At 40.1% G+C, this 16,327-nt stretch overlaps 1 protein-coding gene across 1 annotated transcript; it reads right to left on the reverse strand.

Annotated features, from left to right (window-relative positions):
* Window positions 1-14,347: 14,347 nt before the first annotated feature.
* Window positions 14,348-16,098, reverse strand: LOC106592984 (CMRF35-like molecule 2). The gene is made up of 4 exons (XM_045713277.1): window positions 15,944-16,098; window positions 15,271-15,594; window positions 14,539-14,553; window positions 14,348-14,355 (listed from the first exon to the last, which is right to left on the reverse strand). Exons 1-4 carry the CDS (start codon window positions 15,984-15,986, stop codon window positions 14,348-14,350), a joined length of 390 nt encoding a protein of 129 aa, XP_045569233.1. The 5' UTR covers window positions 15,987-16,098.
* Between the last annotated feature and the right edge of the window lie 229 nt (window positions 16,099-16,327).

The raw sequence follows: 16,327 nt of genomic DNA on the forward strand, positions 1-16,327 counted from the left end.
TACATTCAGACATGTTTACCACTAACCTACCCTCATATCATAACACTACATACAGACATGTCTACCACTAACCTACCCTCATATCATAACACTAACCTACCCTCATATCATAACACTACATACAGACATGTCTACCAACCTACCCTATTATCATAACACTACATGCAGACATGTCTACCACTAACCTACCCTCATATCATAACACTACATACAGACATGTTTACCACTAACCTACCCTCATATCATAACACTACATACAGACATGTCTAACACTAACCTACCCTCATATCATAACACTACATACAGACATGTCTACCACTAACCTACTCTCATATCATAACACTACAAACAGGCATGTCTACCACTAACCTACCCTCATATCATAACACTACATACAGACATGTCTACCACTAACCTACCCTCATATCATAACACTACATACAGACATGTCTACCACTAACCTACCCTCATATCATAATACTACATACAGACATGTCTACCACTAACCTACTCTCATATCATAACACTACATATAGACATGTCTAACACTAACCTACCCCTCATATCATAACACTACATACAGACATGTCTACCACTAACCTACCCTCATATCATAACACTAACCTACCCCTCATATCATAACTCTACATACAGACATGTCTACCACTAACCTACCCCTCATATCATAACACTACATACAGACATGTCTAACACTAACCTACCCTTGTATCATAACACTACATTCAGACATGTTTACCACTAACCTACCCTCATATCATAACACTACATACAGACATGTCTACCACTAACCTACCCTATTATCAGAACACTACATGCAGGCATGTCTACCACTAACCTACCCTCATATCATAACACTAACCTACCCCTCATATCATAACACTACATACAGACATGTCTAACACTAACCTACCCTCATATCATAACACTACATTCAGACATGTTTACCACTAACCTACCCTCATATCATAACACTACATACAGACATGTCTACCACTAACCTACCCTCATATCATAACACTAACCTACCCTCATATCATAACACTACATACAGACATGTCTACTAACCTACCCTATTATCATAACACTACATGCAGACATGTCTACCACTAACCTACCCTCATATCATAACACTAACCTACCCTCATATCATAACACTACATACAGACATGTCTAACACTAACCTACCCTCATATCATAACACTACATACAGACATGTTTACCACTAACCTACCCTCATATCATAACACTACATACAGACATGTCTACCACTAACCTACCCTCATATCATAACACTAACCTACCCTCATATCATAACACTACATACAGACATGTCTACTAACCTACCCTATTATCATAACACTACATGCAGACATGTCTACCACTAACCTACCCTCATATCATAACACTAACCTATCCTCATATCATAACACTACATACAGACATGTCTAACACTAACCTACCCTCATATCATAACACTACATACAGACATGTTTACCACTAACCTACCCTCATATCATAACACTACATACAGACATGTCTACCACTAACCTACCCTCATATCATAACACTAACCTACCCTCATATCATAACACTACATACAGACATGTCTACCACTAACCTACCCTCATATCATAACACTAACCTACCCTCATATCATAACACTACATACAGACATGTCTAACACTAACCTACCCTCATATCATAACACTACATACAGACATGTCTACTAACCTACCCTATTATCATAACACTACATGCAGACATGTCTACCACTAACCTACCCTCATATCATAACACTAACCTACCCTCATATCATAACACTACATACAGACATGTCTAACACTAACCTACCCTCATATCATAATACTACATACAGACATGTTTACCACTAACCTACCCTCATATCATAACACTACATACAGACATGTCTACCACTAACCTACCCTCATATCATAACACTAACCTACCCTCATATCATAACACTACATACAGACATGTCTACCACTAACCTACCCTCATATCATAACACTACATACAGACATGTCTACCACTAACCTACCCTCATATCATAATACTACATACAGACATGTCTACCACTAACCTACTCTCATATCATAACACTACATATAGACATGTCTAACACTAACCTACCCCTCATATCATAACACTACATACAGACATGTCTACCACTAACCTACCCTCATATCATAACACTAACCTACCCCTCATATCATAACTCTACATACAGACATGTCTACCACTAACCTACCCCTCATATCATAACACTACATACAGACATGTCTAACACTAACCTACCCTTGTATCATAACACTACATTCAGACATGTTTACCACTAACCTACCCTCATATCATAACACTACATACAGACATGTCTACCACTAACCTACCCTATTATCAGAACACTACATGCAGGCATGTCTACCACTAACCTACCCTCATATCATAACACTAACCTACCCCTCATATCATAACACTACATACAGACATGTCTAACACTAACCTACCCTCATATCATAACACTACATTCAGACATGTTTACCACTAACCTACCCTCATATCATAACACTACATACAGACATGTCTACCACTAACCTACCCTCATATCATAACACTAACCTACCCTCATATCATAACACTACATACAGACATGTCTACTAACCTACCCTATTATCATAACACTACATGCAGACATGTCTACCACTAACCTACCCTCATATCATAACACTAACCTACCCTCATATCATAACACTACATACAGACATGTCTAACACTAACCTACCCTCATATCATAACACTACATACAGACATGTTTACCACTAACCTACCCTCATATCATAACACTACATACAGACATGTCTACCACTAACCTACCCTCATATCATAACACTAACCTACCCTCATATCATAACACTACATACAGACATGTCTACTAACCTACCCTATTATCATAACACTACATGCAGACATGTCTACCACTAACCTACCCTCATATCATAACACTAACCTATCCTCATATCATAACACTACATACAGACATGTCTAACACTAACCTACCCTCATATCATAACACTACATACAGACATGTTTACCACTAACCTACCCTCATATCATAACACTACATACAGACATGTCTACCACTAACCTACCCTCATATCATAACACTAACCTACCCTCATATCATAACACTACATACAGACATGTCTACCACTAACCTACCCTCATATCATAACACTAACCTACCCTCATATCATAACACTACATACAGACATGTCTAACACTAACCTACCCTCATATCATAACACTACATACAGACATGTCTACTAACCTACCCTATTATCATAACACTACATGCAGACATGTCTACCACTAACCTACCCTCATATCATAACACTAACCTACCCTCATATCATAACACTACATACAGACATGTCTAACACTAACCTACCCTCATATCATAATACTACATACAGACATGTTTACCACTAACCTACCCTCATATCATAACACTACATACAGACATGTCTACCACTAACCTACCCTCATATCATAACACTAACCTACCCTCATATCATAACACTACATACAGACATGTCTACTAACCTACCCTATTATCATAACACTACATGCAGACATGTCTACCACTAACCTACCCTCATATCATAACACTAACCTACCCTCATATCATAACACTACATACAGACATGTCTAACACTAACCTACCCCTCATATCATAACACTACATACAGACATGTCTACCACTAACCTACCCTCATATCATAACACTAACCTACCCCTCATATCATAACTCTACATACAGACATGTCTACCACTAACCTACCCCTCATATCATAACACTACATACAGACATGTCTAACACTAACCTACCCCTCATATCATAACACTAACCTACCCCTCATATCATAACACTACATACAGACATGTCTAACACTAACCTACCCTCATATCATAACACTACATACAGACATGTTTACCACTAACCTACCCTCATATCATAACACTACATACAGACATGTCTAACACTAACCTACCCTCATATCATAACACTACATACAGACATGTCTACCACTAACCTACCCTCATATCATAACACTACAAACAGGCATGTCTACCACTAACCTACCCTCATATCATAACACTACATACAGACATGTCTACCACTAACCTACCCTCATATCATAACACTACATACAGACATGTCTACCACTAACCTACCCTCATATCATAATACTACATACAGACATGTCTACCACTAACCTACTCTCATATCATAACACTACATATAGACATGTCTAACACTAACCTACCCCTCATATCATAACACTACATACAGACATGTCTACCACTAACCTACCCTCATATCATCACACTAACCTACCCCACATATCATAACTCTACATACAGACATGTCTACCACTAACCTACCCCTCATATCATAACACTACATACAGACATGTCTAACACTAACCTACCCCTCATATCATAACACTAACCTACCCTCATATCATAACACTACATACAGACATGTCTAACACTAACAAAAATGAAACTCGTACATTCAAATTTGTAAAAGTTGATTTACCAAATCCGTTGAGTAATGGTGATAATGATGGTGATGATGATGATGGTGAGATGAAGGTGGTTGTGGCTGGGTCTGGAAGTGCTGTAGTTGTAGTTGATTTTGTTATTGTGATGGTTGGTGACACTGAAAAGAGAGAGAGAGATGGAGGGAGAGAGTCACAGGGAGGGAGTGAGAAAGAGAGTAGTAGAGAAAGAAAGACAGAGAGAAATGGAGAGAGAAAGAAAGAGAGATAGAGCCAGAGAGAGATAAAGAGAGTAGTAGAGAAAGAAAGACAGTGAGAAATGGAGAGAGAAAGAAAGAGAGATAGAAAGAGAGTAATAGAGATAGAGCGATAGAGAGAAAGTTAGGGAGAGATAAAGAGAGTGAGAGAGAAAGAGAGTAGAGACAAAGAGAGTGATAGAGAGATAGAGAGTAATAGAGAGTGTCATGACGTTGCCCTCTCTCTGGGAACAGGGAGCACATTTGACCCCTCCCCCTTGCACCATCCCCCTACCTACCTCTCCCTACCCAGGCCCTGTGAAAACGGTCGTAAATTCCAAAGGAAATGTCCTGCCTAACAGGCCCAGTTGAGACACAGAGGGGTTTCATAGAGAGACAAAGGAAATTCTTCCAACTCACAGAATTGGGGAACCGAACGACATTTATGTTCTGGAGAAAGTATAAAAGATATACTAAGGTTTATATAATTGCCTCAGCTATGGGACTTGCATCTAAATGGTTGTATAAAATGTAATAACCTGTTAGGGCTAGGGGGCAGTATTGACACGGCTGGATAAAAAATGTACCTGATTTAATCTGGTTACTACTCCTGGCCAGTAACTAGAATATGCATATAATTATTGGCTTTGGATAGAAAACACCCTAAAGTTTCTAAAACTGTTTGAATGGTGTCTGTGAGTATAACAGAACTCATATGGCAGGCCAAAACCTGAGAAGATTCCATGCAGGAAGTGGCCTGTCTGACAATTTCTTGCCCTTCTTCAAATCAAAATCACATTTATTTTTATATAGCCCTTCGTACATCAGCTGATATTCTCAAAGTGCTGTACAGAAACCCAGCCTAAAACCCCAAACAGCAAGCAAAGCATGTGAAAGAAGCAAAGTGGCTAGGAAAAACTCCCTAGGAAAAACTCCCTAGAAAGGCCAAAAACCTAGGAAGAAACCTAGAGAGGAACCAGGCTATGAGGGGTGGCCAGTCCTCTTCTGGCTGTGCAGGGTGGATATTATAACAGAACATGGTCAAAATGTTAAAATGTTAAAATGTTCATAAATGACCAGCATGGTCAAATAATAATAATCATAGTAGTTGTCGAGGGTGCAACAAGCACGTCCGGTGAACAGGTCAGGGTTCCATAGCCGCAGGCAGAACAGTTGAAACTGGAGCAGCAGCACGGCCAGGTGGACTGGGGACAGCAAGGAGTCATCATACCAGGTAGTCCTGAGGCATGGTCCTAGGGCTCAGGTCCTCCGAGAGAAAGACAGAAAGAGAGAAAGAGAGAATTAGAGAGAGCATATTTAAATACACACAGGACACCGGATAAGACAAGAGAAATACTCCAGATGTAACAGACTGACCCTAGCCCCCCGACACATAAACTACTGCAGCATAAATACTGGAGGCTGAGACAGGAGGGATCAGAAGACACTGTGGCCCCATCCGATGATACCCCCGGACAGGGCCAAACAGGCAGGATATAACCCCACCCACTTTGCCAAAGCACAGCCCCCACACCACTAGAGGGATGTCTCCAACCACCAACTTACCGTCCTAAGACAAGGCCGAGTATAGCCCACAACGATCTCCGCCATGGCACAACCCAAGGGGGGGCGCCAACCCAGACAGGAAGACCACGTCAGTGACTCAACCCACTCAAGTGACGCACCCCTCCCATGGACGGCATGGAAGAACACCAGTAGGCCAGTGACTCAGCCCCTGTAAAAGGGTTAGAGGCAGAGAAACCCAGTGGAAAGAGGGGAACCGGCAAGGCAGAGACAGCAAGGGCGGTTCGTTGCTCCAGCCTTTCCGTTCACCTTCACACTCCTGGGCCAGACTATACCTAATCATAGGACCTACTGAAGAGATAAGTCTTCAGTAAAGACTTAAAGGTTGAGACTGAGTCTGCGTCTCTCACATTGGTAGGCAGACCATTCCATAAAAATGGAGCTCTATAGGAGAAAGCCCTACCTCCAGCCGTTTGCTTAGAAATTCTAGGGACAATTAGGAGGCCTGCGTCTTGTGACCGTAGCGTACGTGTAGGTATGTACGGCAGGACCAAATCGGAAAGATAGGTAGGAGCAAGCCCATGTAATGCTTTGTAGGTTAGCAGTAAAACCTTGAAATCAGCCCTTGCCTTAACAGGAAGCCAGTGTAGGGAGGCTAGCACTGGAGTAATATGATCAAATTTTTTGGTTCTAGTCAGGATTCTAGCAGCCGTATTTAGCACTAACTGAAGTTTATTTAGTGCTTTATCCGGGTAGCCGGAAAGTAGAGCATTGCAGTAGTCCAGCCTAGAAGTAACAAAAGCATGGATACATTTTTCTGCGTCATTTTTGGACAGAAAATTTCTGATTTTTGCAATGTTACGTAGATGGAAAAAAGCTGTCCTTGAAACAGTCTTGATATGTTCTTCAAAAGAGAGATCAGGGTCCAGAGTAACGCCGAGGTCCTTCACAGTTTTATTTGAGACGACTGTACAACCATCCAGATTAATTGTCAGATTAATTATCTCTATCCATTACAGAGGATCTCTGCTGTTACGTGACACTTCCTACGGCTCCCATGGGCTCTCAGAAGGCGGCAAAAAGCTGAATCGTGGCTTTGCAGGCTCTGGCTGAAAAAAAGTAGCGCGTTTGGGTAGTGGCTGGTTACAGTACTGTGAGACTCAGGCGCGTGCCCGAGTCGACCTCATGCTTTGTTTTCTTTCGTCTGTTTACCTAAACGCAGATTCCCGGTCGGAATATTATCGCTTTTTTACGAGAAAAATGGCATAAAAATGGATTTTAAACAGCTTTTGACATGCTTCGAAGTACGGTAATGGAATATTTAGAATTTTTTTGTCACGAATTGCGCCATGCTCGTGACCCTTATTTACACTTGGGATAGTGTCTTGAACGCACGAACAAAACGCCGCTATTTGGATATAACGATGGATTATTTTGGACCAAACCAACATTTGTTATTGAAGTAGCAGTCCTGGGAGTGCATTCTGACGAAGAACAGCAAACGTAATCAAACTTTTGTAATAGTAAATCGGAGTTTGGTCAGGGCTAAACTTGGTGGGTGTCTAAATAGCTAGCCGTGATGGCTGGGCTATGTACTCAGAATATTGCAAAATGTGCTTTCACCGAAAAGCTATTTTAAAATCGGACACCTCGATTGCACAAAGGAGTTCTGTATCTATAATTCTTAAAATAATTGTTATGTTTTTTGTGAACGTTTATCGTGAGTAATTTAGTAAGTTTAGCACTCACCAATATCAGATTTACTATTATAAAAGTTTGATTACCTTTTGTTGTCTTCATCAGAATGCACTCCCAGGACTGCTACTTCAATAACAAATGTTGGTTTGGTCCAAAATAATCCATCGTTATATCCGAATAGCGCCGTTTTGTTCGTGCGTTCCAGACACTATCCGAAATGGTAAATCAGGGTTGCGCGCATGGCGCAATTCGTGACAATTTTTTTGAAATATTCCATTACCGTACTTCGAAGCATGTCAACCGCTGTTTAAAATCCATTTTTATGCCATTTTTCTCGTAAAAAAGCGATAATATTCCGACCGGGAATGTCCATTTAGCAAACCAGAGGAAAGTAAACAAAGCTTTCGGTCGACGCGGGCACGAGCCTGAGTCTCACAGTACTGTAACCAGCCACTACCCAAACGCGCTACTTTGTTTCAGCCAGAGCCTGCAAAGCCACGATTCAGTATTTTGCCGCCTTCTGAGAGCCTATGGCAGCCGTAGGAAGTGTCACGGGACAACTAAGATCCTCACTCTTCAATAAACAGAGACAAGAAGAACGACACCTTGTCAGACAGGCCACTTCCTGCATGAAATCTTCTCAGGTTTTTGCCTGCCATATGAGTTCTGTTATACTCACAGACACCATTCAAACAGTTTTAGAAACTTTGGAGTGTTTTCTATCCAAAGCCAATAATTATATGCATATTCTAATTACTGGGCAGGAGTAGTAACCAGATTAAATCGGGTACGTTCTTTATCCAGCCGTGAAAATACTGCCCCCTAGCCATAACAGGTTAAGACAATTGATGTATGGATGACTTTTAGTAAAGGCTGGATTCGTGCAGATACAACAATTTACGACGTTTGGAATGAGACTGGACGCGAGGTAAAATACACTATTTAAACCAGAAGATAATTGCCCTATGCTATAATATAGTATAATATATGATGTTATAATATAGGAAAGTTATATTAGGAAAATTATAACTTTGTAATCTGAATATTTTCCTTGGTGCCCCGATCTCCTAGTTAATTAGAGTTAAACGATTAATCAGTTTAACTGCGTAATAATAATAACAGGGAGTTATTTTGATAAACATGTCTTCAGTTAATGGTGCCCAAAGACATGACAAGAGATAGAGAGTGATAGAGAGATAGAGAGTAATAGAGACATAGAGAGTGATAGAGAGATAGAGAGTAATAGAGACAAAGAGAGTGATAGAGAGTAATAGAGACAAAGAGAGAGATAGAGAATAATAGAGACAAAGAGAGAGAGAGAGAATAATAGCGACAAAGAGAGTGATAGAGAGATAGAGAGTGATAGAGAGATAGAGAGTAATAGAGACAAAGAGAGTGATAGAGAAATAGAGAATAACAGAGACAAAGAGACTGATAGAGAGATATTGAGTAATAGAGACAATGAGAGTGATAGAGAGATAGAGAGTGATAGAGAGATAGAGAGATAGAGAGAAAGAGATTAATAGAGAGAATGCACTCAAAGAAAAAGCCCGCAGAGCATTGTATGTAATAAAAATCAAATTATTCAATATCAACATCCCAATTAGAATTTGGACAAAGATATTTGACACTGTAATCCTACCAATAGCTCTTTACGAAAGTGAGGTTTGGGGGCCACTCAATAAACTGGACTTTAATATGTGGGACAAACATCCAATTGAAGCCCTACATGCAGAATTCTGTCAGAAAATTCTAGAAGTCCAGAAATACACCAACTTATGCATGTAGGGCAGAATTGGGCCGCTTTCCAGTGGTAATGAATATACAGAAAATATCCCAAAAATGTTGGCTACATCTAAATTCAAGTCCAAATTCAAGTCTGCAATTTAAAGCACTTCAAACCCAAGAGCTGAGCCCAGAAACGAGCCCTCTCAGTCAGCTGGTGTTGGACCTAACCAACCAAGCTGACACCAGGACTGCTTTAAAAGAAAGAATTCCAAAAAACAAAATCATGAACCAATCAAAGGACTCATATTTACAACATTGGAAAAACAAAACAAAATCCCAAAGCCGACTAAAATTCTATCTGGCCCTAAACAGAGAATATGAATTGGCTGATTATTTCTACTCTGTCAGAGATACAAAGCAGAGACAGATCCTTACCAAGTACAGGCTGAGTGACCACCGATTGGCAATAGAAACCGGCAGACATAAAAAGACATGGCTACCCAAAGAGGAGCGTGTATGTGGTCACTGCATGACAGGGGAGGTAGAGACAGAGATGCACTTCCTCCTATACTGTGAGAAAAATTCCTCACCAAGAGATTCATTATTCACACAAATTACTACATTTATTCCAAATTTTAACTTATTAAACCCAGGGGAAAAACTCAAAATACTCATAGGCGAAGGAGCAACGGCTCCTCTTGCAGCCAAATATGTGTTTGCATAGCCTGAGGGACTCTGAAAAATAACATCCGCATAGTAAACAGTAACTTACTTATAATTAGTATTGTCGTGTCTTTGGGCATCATTAAAGCTGAAGACTTATTTTTATCAAATAACTCTCTGTAATTATTATTACGCGATTAAACTGATTAATCATGTAACTGTAATTAACTAGAAGGTCGGGGCACCAAGGAAAATATTCAGATTACAAAGTTATAATTTTCCTAATATAACTCTCAGATATCATAATATCTGATCTATGAGTCTTCTGATTTAATGACTTATTATTTACCTCGCGTCAGTCTCATTCCAATTGTCATAAATTGTTGTTATCTGCACGAACCCAGTCTTCACTAAGTCATCCATACATCAATTGTCTTAAAATAATTTATTTACTAAACTAAGTAATTCACAGAAAGGCATACAAAACAGTAGGTATCGTTACAAAGAAATGGTAGAGTAATGTGCCCTAGTGGGCTAAACCGGCATGGCGGCTTGTTAAACAAACAAGGGGGTGGGGGCAGCGGAGAAGACACTACAGAGTTGATAAATATTAACAATTGATATTCTAATCCTTTGCACATGAACACTCACTCATTCGGGAACAATTGCAATCAATATATATATTTACGCACAGTGTGTCGTCGGGGTCTTTGTTGGAGAGTTTGGTTCTGTTGGAGAGTTTCGTCCTCGCGTTCTCTCTCTCTCGGTTAGAATGGATATTTCAAAGTGACATTCATTAATGTCGTTATGGAATAGATGTTTCGTCGACCTTCGCGTTCAATGAAACACGAATTCCTAGCTGCAGACTAGTAATTAATATCAAAGACTTGTTCTTATTCTGTATCGATAGTCTAAAAAGTTAACCACATGGTATGGTTAAAGTTCAGTAGAGGAATGCATGGTCAAACCTTGGCCCTCTCGTTATTGAGGTAAGCTGGTCTGGAGAAAGAAACCCTGGGTGGGGGTTCATATACTGAACGTAGAAAAGGCTGTCACATGACGCCTTGTCCTGTCTGTGTCCCTGGGGGCGTGCCGGTGACTTGTTAAAACTTTAAGTAGAAAATACAATTCTCTCACATTAACATCTTACAAGCATCCCAACATATTCCAAATAGGTTTATCCTTATTCATTAATTGTATACAACCATTTAGATGTAAGAATCATAGCTGAGGCTATTATATAAACATTATTATGGTAATATGGCCGTATTGTCTCTCATGAGTTTCACAACATTGTACCAAATGGACCAGTTCGTAGCTGGATTCTTCACCGATCTTTTATACCTTCTCCAGAACATAAATGTCGTTCGGTTCCCCCGTCCTGTGAGGTGGAAGAATTCCTTTGTCTCTCTATGAAACCACTCTGTCTCAAAACTGGTGCCATGAGGCAGGACATTCCCTTTGGAATTTACGACCGCCTTCTGACCACAGCAGCCTGGGTGTAGGAGACAGAGGGAGATGGTGCAGAAGTAGGGGGATGGTGCAGGGGGAGGGGTTCAACTGTGCTCCCTGTACTCAAAGAGGGCAACGTCATGACAGTATTATTGTTATTACTTTTATTGTTGTTACTATTATTATTGTTGCTGTGATTATCATTCCAAATAGTAGTGGTATGGGTGGTAATGGTGATGATAATAGTTTAATGATGGTGGTGGTAGTAGTAGTAGTAATGATGATGGTAGTTGTAGTACTGATGCAATGGTGAAGATGACAGTTATTTAGTTATAAGTTAGTTATATTTTCATATTCCATGTTTAGCTTTTTATATTTATTCCATTTCTACTACTGACTTACCATTTTATTGTTGTTATTTTTGTATTTAATTTGGTATTATTATTTACTACCATTTTATATTATTATTTGTTATTGTTTATCATTTTATTACAATGTATATTGTATACATTGTTGCTTTGGCAATATTGACACAATGTTTTTCATGCCAATAAAGCTGCTTGAATTTGAGTTAGAGAAAGAGAGTGATAGAGAGATCAAGAGAGAGAGATATAGAGAAAGAGAGAGAGAGAAAGAGTGATAGAGAAAAAGAGAGTGATAGAGAGAAAGAGAGTGATAGCTCACCCTCTTGTCTCTCTTTCATCCACCTCCATCTCTCTCTCTCTCTATCTTACACTCATCACTCTTTCGTATCTCTCTCTCTCTCTCTCTCCCTGTCTTTCTCTCTCTCTGTCTCTCTCTCTCTCACACACATGACAACTGCAGGTTTCATGATGACATTCATACTGAGACTTGTGGTTTTATATCGTGAACACATGACTGTTTAGTGATACTGAGACAGATATAGAAACACACAGTTATTACAGAGGAAGTTACAGTGTTGCACTACAAACACCCAGCCACTACTAACACACTGACTAACATACTGTAGTTATAACTAATAGACTGATATAATAGAATGCTATATACTATTTACATGGTCAGACAGTATATAACATAGTTACTGCAGGTGGACAGCGTGGGAAGCAGAGAAGGCTGTCAGACATAACATAGTTACTGCAGGTGGACAGCATGGGAAGCAGAGAAGGCTGTCAGACATAACATAGTTACTGCAGGTGGACAGCATGGGAAGCAGAGAAGGCTGTCAGACATAACATAGTTACTGCAGGTGGACAGCATGGGAAGCAGAGAAGGCTGTCAGACATAACATAGTTACTGCAGGTGGACAGCATGGGAAGCAGAGAAGGCTGTCAGACATAACATAGTTACTGCAGGTGGACAGCATGGGAAGCAGAGAAGGCTGTCAGACATAACATAGTTACTGCAGGTGGACAGCATGGGAAGCAGAGAAGGCTGTCAGACATAACATAGTTACTGCAGGTGGACAGCATGGGAAGCAGAGAAGGCTGGTGGGAGGAGAAATAGGAGGATTGGCTCATCCTAATGGCTGGAATGGAATAGATAGAACGGTATTGATCCTCAAAGACACACATAGATTCCATGGTTTCCACGAGTTGATACTTTTCCATCCGTTCCATTCCAGCCTTCACAATGAGCCTCTCCTCCGATATCTCCTCCCACCAGCCACCACTGATGTAAAGAGTTGATCCACTTACCCACAGAGATGATTAATCTAGTGTAGTCTGCAGGTCTCCATCTTCTATCAGATCCACACCAATATGTCCCAGAATCCTCTGGTCTCAGCTCTTTGATGTACACTGTGAAGTGGGTCTTCTCACGGTTATCAAATAGGGAAAACCTGCCCTTGTCTGCCATTTTGTTCTGCATCCTAGATGTTATCTTATCTTCACATGTTGAAGGACTGTCCCCTTTACAAAATATCTTCTCTTTCTCCTCATTCTCCCGTGGATATTTACACCAGAGACTGACGACCTCCCCAACATGTCCTGTCCTCTTTACAGGTCTGAAGTTCCTCCAATCTGTGAGTGACATTAAAAAAACACATGTAATTATTTTGTTACATACTGTAGATATGACTGTAACTTGTGTGTTTAGGTTCACATGTTAAAGAGAAAGAAGAAGGTTATACTCACCTATAACATCCAGCTTCACCTGTGTGATCAGTGTAATGTAACGTTGTTCTGTCCTGCTGGTTTCTACTCCACACCAGTAGGTCCCAGTATCATCTTCAGTCAGGTCACTGATGGTCACTGTGGAGAATCTCTCTCTTCTGTTGTCAGACAGAGATAATCGCTGTACGGTGTCAGATATTTTGTTGTTGTTGGAGTTCAGGGAGTTGCAGATGAAGCGATCTTGTTCCTTGCAGAAATACTTAATGCTGTCCTCATGGTCCTCTGGATAGTTACATCTGATGGTAACTTCTCCTCCCAGAAAGGCCGTCTCTGTGACTGACTTCTCACATCAGTCATCTGTCAATAGAAACACACATCACAACCTTAGTCTAATACTATAGACTGACTTCTTACAGCAGTCATCTGTCAATAGAAACACACATCACAACCTTAGTCTAATACTATAGACTGACTTCTCACATCAGTCATCTGTCAATAGAAACACACATCACAACCTTAGTCTAATACTATAGACTGACTTCTTACAGCAGTCATCTGTCAATAGGAACACACATCACAACCTTAGTCTAATACTATAGACTAACTTCTCACATCAGTCATCTGTCAATAGAAACACACATCACAACCTTAGTCTAATACTATAGATTAACTTCTCACATCAGTCAATAGAAACACACATCACAACCTTAGTCTAATACTATAGACTGACTTCTCACAGCAGTCATCTGTCAATAGAAACACACATCACAACCTTAGTCTAATACTATAGACTGACTTCTCACATCAGTCATCTGTCAATAGAAACACACATCACAACCTTAGTCTAATACTATAGACTGACTTCTCACATCAGTCATCTGTCAATAGAAACACACATCACAACCTTAGTCTAATACTATAGACTGACTTCTCACATCAGTCATCTGTCAATAGAAACACACATCACAACCTTAGTCTAATACTATAGACTGACTTCTCTCATCAGTCATCTGTCAATAGAAACACACATCACAACCTTAGTCTAATACTATAGACTGACTTCTCACATCAGTCATCTGTCAATAGAAACACACATCACAACCTTAGTCTAGTACTATAGACTGACTTCTCTCATCAGTCATCTGTCAATAGGAACACACATCACAACCTTAGTCTAATACTATAGACTGACTCCATTGACTAGTGGTACTGATCATGTAATAACATATGTAGCTAAATTCATTTTATAAAGTTAAAGTAAAAGTCTCTCACCCTCCTTCACATCCAGCTCTACCTTGGTATAACTGTCAGGTATAGTAGGTTTGTCCACTCCACACCAGTAGGTCCCTTCATCTTGTCTGGTCAGTTGTCTGATGATCACCTTGAAGTAGTTTCCTCCAGTGTTGTCATACAGAGAGAATCTACCTCTGTGTACCCAGGTGTTCTTCAATCCAGTTCTGATTATATCCTTACATCTCCAGCTATACTGCCCCACGCAGAAATATTTCTCATGACTTCTTTCTTCTGTGTAATAATGACAGTAGATGATGACAGTTCCTCCAGAGTATCCTGTCACTTTGAAGGAGCTCAAACAACCTGCCAATCAGACAATATAATATACATGATATATTCCTAATAGTCACAAACACAAACACACACAAATTCTTAACAGTTTCCAAAGTCCAACAAAGTTATAAACAAAGCAATATATATATATTTTTTATCTGTACACACACACACACACACACACACACACACACACACACACACACACACACACACACACACACACACACACACACACACACACACACACACACACACACACACACACACACACACACACACACACAAACACATTTGTTTTTCCTGTAGTAGCAGCCTTTATAAGAAGACGAACTGGATGTTATTACATTGTTATAGAGATTTATAACAAGCTTATTACCTGTCATGAAGGAGAGGAGGATGACTATCAGCAGGATCCTCATCTTGTTGTGTTCTCTCCAGGTTGGTCCAGGTGTCTATAGGTCCTGATATAATGCTGTGTTCTCTCCAGGTTGGTCCAGGTGTCTATAGGTCCTGATATAATGCTGTGTTCTCTTCAGGATGGTCCGGGTGTCTATAGGTCCTGATATAATGTTGTGTTCTCTCCAGGTTGGTTCAGGTGTCTATAGGTCCTGATATAATGCTGTGTTCTCTCCAGGTTGGTCCAGGTGTCTATAGGTCCTGATATAATGCTGTGTTCTCTCCAGGTTGGTCCAGGTGTCTATAGGTCCTGATATAATGCTGTGTTCTCTCCAGGTTGGTCCAGGTGTCTATAGGTCCTGAT

The sequence above is a fragment of the Salmo salar genome, chromosome ssa02 (genome assembly GCF_905237065.1).
Source record: "Salmo salar chromosome ssa02, Ssal_v3.1, whole genome shotgun sequence".
Taxonomy (NCBI): Eukaryota; Metazoa; Chordata; class Actinopteri; order Salmoniformes; family Salmonidae; genus Salmo; species Salmo salar.